This window comes from Fukomys damarensis, unplaced genomic scaffold (genome assembly GCF_012274545.1).
Source record: "Fukomys damarensis isolate Sample0158 unplaced genomic scaffold, DMR_v1.0_HiC HiC_scaffold_2, whole genome shotgun sequence".
NCBI classification, from domain to species: Eukaryota; Metazoa; Chordata; class Mammalia; order Rodentia; family Bathyergidae; genus Fukomys; species Fukomys damarensis.
This window is the reverse complement of record NW_022900914.1, coordinates 6446992-6458768: the sequence shown is the minus strand read 5'-3', so window position 1 is coordinate 6458768 and position 11777 is coordinate 6446992. Positions and strand designations below refer to the sequence as shown.

General features: G+C 52.1%; 1 protein-coding gene across 3 annotated transcripts in view; it reads left to right on the top strand.

The window, feature by feature from the left end:
- Adcy3 (adenylate cyclase 3) overlaps window positions 1-11777 on the top strand; it is a 79427-nt gene that overhangs the window by 44810 nt on the left and 22840 nt on the right. Inside the window, exon 1 of one of the 3 annotated variants that reach the window (XM_010604867.2) lies at window positions 4588-4989. The exons of the other annotated variants lie outside the window; for them this stretch is intronic. Coding sequence (XP_010603169.1) covers window positions 4603-4989 — 387 coding nt within the window. The 5' untranslated portion in view covers window positions 4588-4602. Of the gene's footprint in view, window positions 1-4587; window positions 4990-11777 lie in introns of those variants that run through there. 3 annotated transcript variants of the gene reach the window in all.

Sequence of the window (11777 nt, the reverse complement as noted above, 5' to 3'; positions counted from 1 at the left end):
TTTTTTTTTTTTTTTTTTTTTTTTTTTTTTTTTTTTTTTTTTTTTTTTTTTTAGTTACTGATAACTTTTGTCATTAGTTTTTTCCCCCTTTTATCTTGATAGGGTTTATTACTACTGTTTTAGCCTCTTTGGTCAACCACCTTATGTCTTTGTACTTATTTCTTTGTACACTTACTGTCTATAATTCAATAATTTATGCTTTTGATTGGATCATCTTCTCTTTTTTACTTTCTTTGGTCTTACTTTGTATTCTTTCTACCTTCCTGAGCTGGAACATAAATAATTTTCAGTTTTTCTTTTCCCAAACTTGCATTTAATGCTATTGATTTTCCTTATTAGGTTTCTTTGGCCAACCCTGCAAATTTTAATATGTCATATTATCGTTGTCATTTAGTTCAGAGTATTTTCTAGTTTCATTGAAAGAGATTTGAGCCATGGGCTATTTAGAAGCATATTGATTAGTTTCTGAACATTTGGGGATTTGTTTAATATTATGCTTTTGTTACTGCTTTTTAATTTAATTCTACTGTGGTCAGAGACTATACGTGCGGTCAGTTTTGATGCCCTTGAGAATCTGCAAACTATTTACATATCATTGAAAATAAAAATAGTAGTTAAGTATCATTTATGTCATCTTTGCATCTGCCTCAAACTAATTCTTTTATCCTTTTGGTCATAATTCAGAGACTTTGCAAAACTTCAGCTTCATTTAATCCTCTGCTGCCCCCCATTTTCTGACTGTCGTTGTAATGAATTTTAACTGAACATATATTTGAAACTGTCTCATGCAGTTACTGCTCGTTACTTGTATTCATTCACAGTTTTGCCCTGTCGATTGTGCTCCATTCCTTCATTTCTGTGCTTCATCTTAAAGAGTTCCCTTTAGTGTTGTTTTTCATGCAGCCCTGTCAGCAGTAAATTTTCTCCATTTCTTATTGTCTGGAAATGTGTTTATTTTGCTTCTATTTATGAGAGACACTGGTCTTAGTCTATTTTGTGCTGCTGTAGCAGAATAAGCGAAACTGTATACTTAGAAAGGACAGAAATGTGTTTCCAACAGTTCTGATAATCGGGAGGTCCAAGCCACAGTGTTTGGCCTGGTGACAGCCTGCTGTGGGTCCACGTGTGGCAAATGGGCCGCGAAGAGCAGTCTTCACGGGCCGCCACCCTTACGGCCCCACCTCTTGCCACTGCATGTGGGGCCAGCACTGTCAAATCGCAGCAAGGCTTTTTGCAGAGAAGAGATTCTTGGTTGCCAGCTTTTTAGGACTGCCTGTCAGGGTGCCTTCCACGGCCCTCAGGCTCTGTCATTCCCGGGTCAGGCCTGCTCTCTTCCTCCGTTTAGATAGTTCTTTTTTGACACAGGGTCTCACTATGTAGTTGAGACTGACCTGGAACTCACTATGTAGCCCAGGCTGGTCTTGAACTCATAGTGATCCTCCTGCCTCAGCCTCCCGAGTGCTGGGATTACCGGCGTGCGCCACCTCACCCAGCTTTACATTGTTCTTTTTGTCTTGGTTTTGCAGTTTTCCAGAGATGCATCTCAGAGTTTTCTCTGTAGTTATCGGTGGAGTTAGGAGAGCTTCTCGAATGGCTGGCTTGCAGGTCTTCAGCCAGCATCCTCTTGGTGCTCTTGCCGCACTGTTTCCTTTCCATCTAGAACTCCTTGATGTTTTTATTATGTTCCGTATCAGCCTCTTTTCCATTCTGAATCTTCCTTTTTCCTTTCTGTGCTTCTGATTGAATGTACTGTATCTGACTTTCAGTTTACTTCTCCTTTGTCAAATCAACTTTGTCGAATCATCTGCTCGTTTTTTTAAGTCCTTAGTTTCAACTATTGTATGATTTCGCTTCTCAAATTTCCATTTAATATTTAAAACTGGACTTCAGTTCTCTGCTGAAGTAGACCATGATGTCATCTGTTTTGGGAACTTATTAAACATTTACAGCCCTGACTGACAGCCATAATATCTGGAACACGTTGGATCTCTGGCAGCCTGGCACGTGTTTATTAAACGCTGGATGTTGTGCATGGAAAATGGGAGCAGCCCCGAGTGGTGTTGTGCCTGTCGGGGGAGATTTGCTTTCCTGCAGGGGCAGATGACCCTGACCCTGTGTGGGGCAAAGATGACTTGAGGCTGGCGGTCCGGGCCCTGGTCTGCAGGGTCCTGGCTGGAAGGCTGATCCCTCTGGGGACCCGAGCTCCCCAGCTCTGTGAAACTGAAGGTCCCCTTTGTAGCCTCTTTGAAGTCACTTCCTGCTTGGCTTCGTGGGGGAACAGAGTCCAGGAAGCAGCTCTCTCTTCTGTGCGTCTCTCCTGGCCTCGCAGCCCTCCACGCTCTCTGCCGTGGGACCTTTACGCAGCGCTCGGGTTTCTCCAGCCCAGGGAAGACTCCCCGTGTGCTGTCTGCTCAGCTCCTCACCCTGGTCTCCAGGGAAGGCTGTCAGAGTGTGCTTGGCTCTCAAGTATGTGTTTCTCTTTCCTCTGAGTCTTAGCTACCTTGGCTGTTTCTCACTGTTGTTACCTGGCTTTTAAAGAGCCGGAGGTTGTCATTCTTTGTATTTTTTGTACTTTATCCAGTTTTTCTAGTTGTTCTTGACGGGAGGGTTGGCCTGATATAAGCTCCTCTATAATAGCAAGGAGCAAAAGCTGGACATTATTTTTAAATGTTTCAAATTTATCTTCAAAACATTAAAAAGTGCATGGTACAAAATTATGAAGTACAGAAGAGTCCGATCAGGAAAAGTAAAGTTGTTCCCCACCATTTCCCCCGCCATGCAGGATTCCCTGTTAGATGATTACTAGCGTCTCTCTTTGTGTATTGCTCCAGAAGTGCAGTATTCTGTTGCCTGTTCACTCTTCTGTACTAGATCTCTTCACCTTCCACGTTAGAGAGCGTTTTAGTCGGCCTTGCTTCACCCCTAATGACTATTGTATTCCTTTGTGCAGCTTTCGCTGGGACCCTCTAGGTAGACATGTAGATTATTTCCAGTATTTTGCTACTACATACACTGCTGTAATTAATGCTCTTACAGGGACACTGTGTCATGCTTGAGCACATATAGCTGAAGAATATAAGCGTAGAAGTAAATGGCTCAAATGGCACAGGCAATTACAAAATTACACCTTTTATCTTATATTGTGGTAAATACAGAGTGTAAAATTACTATTTAACCAATTTGAGTGTACAGTCTAGTAGCACTAAGTACCTTCACAGTGTCTTCATGCAGCTGTCCATGTCCAGGACTTTTTCAGCTTCCCAGACAGAAAGTCTCTGGCCACTAAGTGATGATTCCTCCTGCCTGGCGTCTGGGAACTGCTGTTTTACTTTCTGCCTCTATGACTTTCCGTCCTGTAGGCATTTCATGTAAGTGGGATCTCGCAATAATTACTGTCTTGCGCCTGGCCCCTTCCATCTCACAAAAGCCTTCAGGTGTCACCTGTGTCGTTGTGCACGTGGAACTCCCTTCCTCTCGGGGCCAGGCCCCCACGGCGCGCGTGTGTGCCGCAGTGTGTGCACCGTGGGATGCCTCCCTGGGGTTCCCCGGGCTGTCCTTTGGTCGCTTATCCCTTTGTCCATTGTGAGTAGAGCTGTCGTGAGCATGGTGCCCGATATCTGCCAGCCTGCTTTCTGCTCTTTGGGGCTCATCCCCAGAAGCAGGGCTGCCGGGTCAAATGGTAGTTCTGGGTTTGACGCTCTGAGGAGGCAGCCATGTGCGTTTCTAGTGTTGATAAACACTGCCGCATTGTCTCATTTACAGGCGCAAACAATTTATAGACCTCCCCGCAGTGAATGGGGGTGCGCTTAGGTGCACTTTTCCTTGTTTGTCTAGAAAAGACTTGCTTTGGAAAGCCCCAGTTCCCTGGGGTGGTCCTCACGTGGAAGGACTCAGACCCGACCCCCTCACTGTCCCGCTGCTTTGTGCCTCTCCTGTCCCTGTGGCTGACCACAGAGTCTGCACGAGAGGGAGAAGCCCCACTGGCGAACTTGGACCTGGGATTTGTCTCCAGCTCTTCCGTTGGCACTGTCCGGGGACAGCCAGCCCTGCTTTCCCACTCTCTCTCTGTGTGGCCTTGGTACTTTGCTTCCCTGTTTCAGTTTAGTCTTCTCAAAAATTAGGATTAAAAATAATACCGTCACGGGTTGTTTGGGGATCACATGGAGTAATCAGGCAGAGGTGAGTGTGGAAACGTGAAGCCCTGTGGGGCCATTAGCTGCTGTGACGCAGCCCTGGCCCCTGGGGCCTGAAAGTGGGCTGGGGGGCAGGTGGGAGCTGGCTGTGCTGTGTGCCCTTCCCCGGGGCAGGCAGGATAGAGGTCGCCCTCCCCAGGCGCTGGGCTGACGCGGGTGGCTGATTTTGCATCCCCAAGGCTTGCGCCAGTGTCGCTGGGGAGCTGAGTGTGGCTGGGCATGGAAGCTGCACGGTCCCCTGTCACCTCCTCTTGCCAGAGGCCCTGGCATGGAGGGAAGTGGCTAACGGGTGGCAAGCGTGGCAGGAGAGGGCAGAGGCGGCGTGCACCTGAGGCCGTGAGGTCAGGGCCGGGCAGCTGGGTGTGCAGTGTTGAGCCGGCGGTGCGGGAGGGCGCTGATTCTCCTCCTCATGGGGCGGCCTCCTTTCAGAAGCCAGGCCTTGGCCCCATCGCTGCTGCGTCAGCGTGCACCTGTGTTCTTTCTAATCGGCCTTGGGCTGGCGGCAGGAGGGAGGCGCCCTGCTCCTGCGGCTGTGTGGCCTTCACAGATCAGTCCCTCCCGCATCTCACCGCCTCTTCTGCCGCATAGTGAGGCTGGTGGTGCCCTGGCCGCGGGGGTCCTGCCCAGGGTGCTCTGGTTCTGGGCTCTCTGCCGCTGCCCAGAGGTCGCACTCTTCCTTGGGGAGGTGACCACCCTGGCAGATGGCCGTCGACCCTCTGTGCACAGGTGCTCCTCTGCCTGTTCAGCAGGTCAGCGTGTCCTGCACGCCAGGCAGATGGAGATGGAGAACTCCTGGGTATGAGAAGAGTCTGGGACCCATAGCTTTGCTGCACTGACCTGCCCAGCCCTAGCCATTCTGCAGGCAGCGTTGGCCTGGCCCCTCTGGGGACCTGTGGGTGAGACGTGCTCCGAGTGTGGCCGCGGTGCGCGGAGCAGTGCTCTTGTAACTGCCAGGCACAGAGCCGGCTGGGAAGGCTGTCCAGTGGCGATTACCTGCCAGGCAGGGTGCTGCGTGGACCTCAGGGCCGCTGCCTCCTCTCCTCTGCTCTGTGGGTTCGTTAGGGTGGAGCCCAGGCGTTGTCTGTCGAGATTCCCAGAGGACCATGCTCCGGGGCTCACTCGGGACCTTGGGGGTTGCTAAGTGCCCCAGCTGCCACTTGGCAACAGCAGGGACTCAGAAAACCTCCCCAACGCTTACCTGTAGCCAGACACAAACTGCAGAATTTCCAGCCTCTCTGACACAGACGTGGCTGAAGCAGAAGGGGAGGGAATGCAGGGGCAGCAGGAGGCCACCGCGGGCCTGCACATCCTTCAGGCCGTGCCCCGTTAGGGCAGCGAGCTCTGCGGCTGGCCCTTCTGGGAGGAGAGGGGCCTTGCTGCCCTGCCCACCCTGGAGGGGAGGAGGCCGGGGTCAGGGCATCGGAGGGATGGCTGGGTGGAGTGTCGTGGGGCTCTGGGGCGACCACCACTGTCTCCATCCTGGGTCCCCGGGAGCGTGGCCTGGAGGGCAGGTTGGCTTCTTTCTGCTCAGCTGTGAGGATGCACAGGAACAGACCCCCGCCGACCCTGTCCCGCTGCCCTCACTTGGCACCAGGACCACGTGGCAGGCTGTACTGCTCCCTGTGCCTCCGTTAGCTAGGTGGTGACCTGCCCTGAAGTCGGCCTCTCCAGGGAGCCCTGAGCTCGGGCCCTGGCCCCGTGCTGCTCTTTCCTAAGCTCAGCATCTGCGCGCTGTCCTGAACGTCATTCCTCTTGGACCTGGGCCCGGGCCTGCCTCACCCTTCCCCTGCAGGCCTCCGGCTCTGAGCACAAACACAGTCCCTCAACCTTGAGCCTGGACTCACCCAGGAGGGCGGTGGGGGAGCCCAGTTGCCTCCTGGGGTTGTTGGGCTTCCGGTGCCAACCCCAAGAGCCGCAGTTGCCCTGGCAGCACTGAGGGCAAGAGGTTGGTGTGGGGAGGGAAGAGTGCGCTTGCGTCTTACTCGCTGACGGGGAGCCGCGCATGGACGCCCACCCGGAACCAGCCTTGAGCCGCGCTCACTCTCCTAGCTTCTTTGCCGAACCATGCTTGGCTGTAGCCAATAGTTTGGGTTGTTCACTTGGCCTTGACTGGCTCTTGGTGTGAGAAGAGCCCGAAGGTGACTCCCTCACGGGACATGAAGGAGGAGGCAGCACTTCCGCTGCTTCCAGGGTTTTACAGAATGTCTCAGCGTTGTAGAAGAACACGCCGCCGGCATTGAGCCTGAGGGGCGGGACACCCTAAAGCCCCGGTGGCTCCTGGTGGCAGTGGGAGGGCCTTGCTGTGAGGGTGGCCCTGGGCAGTGAGGGTGAGGACAGCACAGCTGACAGCCCCTCTTGCAACTGTGTCCCTCTGAGCTGGGGGTCTCCTGGCTGTGGCAGCCACCTGCACCTGCGGGCACCTGTTTTGTTTTGTTTTGTTTTTGGTACTGGGGATTGAACTCAGGACTTTGCGCTTGTGAGGCAGGCAGTGGCATCTGTTTTGTTAGACGTGCTCAGAGTTTCAAAAATGTGCAACCCTTAAAGTCTTGTACATTCCATATAATAACCTGGGTTTTTAACTGCCTTGCAAAAGGACAGGACCTGGCAACCCCAGAGTGAAATGTTCACCTCGGGGCCGGGCCCCAGAGATGCAGGACCTGCATGGCCCCTTGTGCCCTCTGTACCCCGGTTTGTCTGTGAAGTGGGCGTGAGATGCCCATGAGGTCTCCAAGAGTGTGATCCCACCTCAGGTATGTCAGGCTCTCTGGGCTCTGGGGACGCAGCTGTGAGCGGCAGGTCCTGTGGGGGGGGTCGGAGCAGAAGCACACGCGTGTGTGCCGCAGAGCAGGGACGAGCTTGGGAGAGCCGTGGGGAGCTTGCTGCTGGTGTCTGTGGCGGGAGGGAGCTGCAGTGACACTGGGCCCAGGCCCTGAGGGCAGTGAAGACAGGGGCCTCCAGGAGGTCAGTGCGGTGGGAGCAGGTGTGAAGGGAGGTGGATAGGTCTGCGGGGCTTGAGAGGCCTTGGCTTCCCCGAGGGGGTCTTAGGCTTCAGCGGACCCAGGCAGCTGCTGGGAGAGGAGGTGCTGGCGGTAGATGCCCAAGACCCGCCAGCAGCAAGGCAGTGCTTGGAGTGGGAGATAACAGTGGGTTAGACCAGGACAGAGGGCGTGGTGGAGGGGAAGGAGGTTCCCAGGTGCTCTGAAGGCACAGCAGCTGGATGTACTGCTGGGTGGAACAGGAGACAGAGGGTGAGGCGTCAGTTGGCTTCCAAGGATTTCCGCCTAGAAGCAACCAGGGAAGAGTTGCCGTTTATAGGTGGACACATTACACATGGCTAGTGGCGACTGCTGTGAAGAATGTGGCTTTGGCCAGTATGGCCAGTATGTCCAGTATGGTAGCCAGTGGCCATATGCAGCTATTTAATTGTTTTGTTCCAATGCTGGGAATTGAACGTAGGGCCTTGAGCACATTAGGCGAGCCCTCTAGCACTGAACTACATCCTCACCGTCAAATGAAAATTAGTTACAGTTCAAAGCCAGCCACAGTCGGTCTGCTCCATGCACAGCTGCATGTGGCCAGGGGCTCCACTTGGGCAGCACAGACTGAGCACGTTCTATAACCGAGGAAAGTTCTGGCAGTACCCTTCTAGCGTGACGGCTCGCCCCTTGGGCCGCGTCTCTAGTTGACAGCTCATTAACTCACCAAACCTCCATGGAGCACCTGCTTGGTGAGGGCTCCAGGTACCACACACGTGGCTGTCTTTGAACCCAAGGGGCTCTCTCCTGAGGTTGCAGCTACCTTGGCCCACATAGAGGCCCCTGTCTTGGGACTGCTTAGGGCTCCGTGCCAGTAGCCCCCATGCTGGGCCCCGGGAGACCAGTTATCTCCAGTTACTGGACCCTGCCGCCCCCCCAGAGCTCTTTGGAATACTGGTTGCCTCTGACCTTCTCTGCATAGACGACCAACTCCCCTACTTTGATTTTGGTGACCATCCTTTGGATGGGGCAGCACACGTGGGCCCTCATGGCAGTAGCTATGGAGTTTCCAGACCTCACATGGGGTCCTCATCCATAATGGCGAGCTCTTTGGGCTTAAACCTCCCCGGGCTGCGGGTCTGGTCTTCCTGCTCCTCGCTTCCTGCCTACCGCAGCCTCCTCCGCGTAGACAGGCCAGGGCGGGCAGGCACCTGGTGGGATCCAGAGACTTTTTGGCTTCCAGAGGGCCTGGAAACTCCCAAGAATTTGGATATATTAGAACAGGGTCAGGAGAGATGAATTTGCTGAACACTTGTGTGGGTTTGCCCATAGCCGTTGGTATGTCACGGTGCCACGTCTACACGCACACAGCATGTACGGCTGTGCCTCCTACAGACAGGCAGCTGACACACACGCTCACACACACACTCACACACCTTCAGATACTATAGTCCCATGCACGCATCCGGCTGCTGTGCGTGCTCGAGCACACCTGGACATTGCTGGTCTCCTCCCCGTCTCACGGGATGCTGTGGACACCTAGCTTCTCACCGGCCAAGTTCATTTACCTAAATCCCTCTTGGCTGCCTTGCTGTAATTAACTCATGAACACCTCATCAGAGCATCAGCCGTAACAACTCAGGACCCCTGGGAGCGCCGCTGGCCTCCTTCCTCCATCCAGCCCTGCACTCAGCAAGTGTGAAGCCTGGCCCGAGTCAGGGCTCAGGGACGGTGACGGGCTCCTCTCAGGGCTGGCAGAGGCTGTGTTGGCAGATGGCCCTGGCAGGGCAGCTGAGCAGCTCTGCAGGTCTCTGTTCCGGGTGAAGAGCCCCTGCCCGGGATTTGGCCAGTCCGCCTCCTGTGGGCCAGCCTTCCTCTGGGCTTGAGCTCCTTCTGAGGCCTTCTCAGCTACTGTCAGGGTCTCCGCCTCTCAGGCCGGCACTCTGCACTGTGTGACCTGAGAATTCCTTCCTTGCCTGAAAGCAGAGTCTCTTTCCCTCTCCTGGGCCTGCAGACGCATCTCCTTCCTTTTTCACATGCCTGACCCTGGCTCTGTGATCCTGACCCCCCAGACCCCACCCTGCCCCTCAGACGCCCAGGCTCCATGGGCCCTGATGAAGGCCTGGGTGCTGTTGTCTTCCTCATGGAGTTGGGGGCCCTGATTTTGTGTCCATACCACCAGGGCCAAGGGGCCTGTTCACTTCACCGCTTTATGCTGCAAATTCATTTTCACTCCCAACAGCATCTTGGAAAGGTAGACACTTCCCCTCCAGTAGCAATACCTGCCCCCTTCTTCTGTTCTCCTGCGGTCGGTTTCGGTTTTGGGGAGATCATTCCATTCGCCCTTCGGAATAGAATACATCCTCTGTGTCTTCTGCAAAGTTTTCCTTCTGGAAGATTTCACACTTTGACTAAGAAAGTGGCTTAAGAGAGCCTGCACTGCGTGGCCCAGGAATGAAGCTTCCTAAGAAAACTGGGGCAGTTGCGGAGAAGCGAAGGAGAGTCAGGGTTAGGATCACAGCTGGAAGCAACAGGAAGTGTTGTGTTTACTTCCTGTTTAAAAAGTATTTTTAAAAGAACAGCTACCACCACCATATAGCAACTTGAAAAACATTTACAGTTTTCCCCTAATTCTAACCCCCCCAAGTTAAATGACCCCTTCCCTCTTTGTTTGTGTCCTGCCTTTACTGATATGCACGTTGTCTTCACAGAGTCCGATTTTGTGTCCTGCGTTTCTCTTTCATCATTCTCTTGTTAAAACAGTTTTTCTTACGGTGAAGAATATATTTAGAATTAGCCAGCTGGACTCAGTTTAGACGACTCCAGTTTTGTTGGAACCATCCAGAGCATCATCATCAGGAGCCAAATGCGTGCCATCTTCTCTCCGTCGGCCCTGCCAGGGCACTGACCTTGGCTGCATCAGTGTCGTGAGCTTGTTCACAGCCTGTTTGGTCTGGAGCTTGGTGGCCTCGACGTCCACAGTGAACAGAGTGTGGTGCTGTCTTCTTCACAGCCATCTCTGCCCTGGGGGACTTGATGGTGGCCCTGTGGTCAGCTGTGTTCTCCTGGGCCTGTTGCAGGGGTCTCCGGAGCCGTGGCATCCTGGGCTGCTGGGCGGTGAGTGATGGGCAGGTCGATCTTTTCCTCATGGCCGTGGACACCTTTCGGGCATTGCCTTCTTGGCTTCAGAGCCTTTGCCCGGCTTTGGCTTCAGGAGGCCAGGACTCTCTTTGCTTTGGTGCCATCTTGGTATAAGGGGCCGTCGTGATCTCTTTCTCAAAACTTTTCTAACTTATTTGATCATCTTCATTTTTACTTGTTTTTATTGAGTACAGTTGACAAATACAGTCATACCGTTAAAGCTTACAGCATCATGTTGTGAGGCATATACACTGAAATGATTACTACAACCAAGCTAATTAATGCATCCATTGCCTCACCTACTTACAGCAATTTTTAATTTTCTCCACTTAGAAACATTTTGTAATAGCACACATTGGAAAGGAAAATATGCTCCGTATCTCACCTCCGAGAGAGATGGCAGCAGTTCAGCGAACACCATTCTAGACAGTGTCCTGGTATCTCTGAATATTAATGCATGTTTGAAAACGATGAATTGGCAATACCACATACTCTGCTTTGTAACTTGCAGCCTGCTGTTTCGTTCAACAGCGTAGTGGGCACATTTTCACCTCAGTAAATTCCTGTCAACATCATGTTCTCTTAATGATGAAATTCATAACATTTTGTATGTCCTGTTCCCCTCCCGTCCACCCCTTCCCCTTTATTTGCTTCGTCTTCAGCTACTTTCGGGGTATCTTTTTAAAGATTCTACGTATGAGAGAAAACATGGGCTACTTGTCTGAATCCGACGTATTTTGCTGAACATGAGGATCTCCAGTTTCATTTTTCTGCAAATGACATAATTTCAAGGCTGGGGATGTAGCTTAGTAGTGTCGGCACCTGGCAAGTACAACAAGGTCCTGGGTTTGATGCCCGGTACCGGAAAAAAAAAAGAAAGAAATAACTTCATTCTTTACGGCTGAGAACTGCTCCATGGTCCCTGTGTACCGCATTCTGTGTCCATAACCCGGGCGGTGACCACATCTTGGCTGTTGCTGACCTGACTTTGGGGAGTGGTGTCGGTCTTGCTGCTGCTCTTCTTGCCATGTTGTGAGGACCCTGCATACTGACGTCCACTTGCTCACCAGCAGTATAGAAGGCTCCTCCCGCCCATGCTGGCCGGCATCACTGTGCTCCCCATGTTAGCCATTCTGATGGCAGAGAGGGGATTCCAGGGTACTTTGAACTTGCATTTCCCAGGTGGCTACACGTGCTCAGCGTTTTTTCATATACTTATTGGCCATTTGTACTTCCTTTTTTTGTGAAATGTCCAGTTCAATTGATTTGCTCTTTGATCTTTTGATAATGGGTTTTTTTTTTAATACCCAGGATGGAACTCAGGTCCTTGTGCTTGCAAGGCACCACTGAGCTAAATCACTGGCCCTGATAGTAGGTTTTTAAGTTTTTATATATATATGTGTGTGTGTGTGTGTGTGTGTGTATATATATATATGTATATATATATATATATACATATATATATATA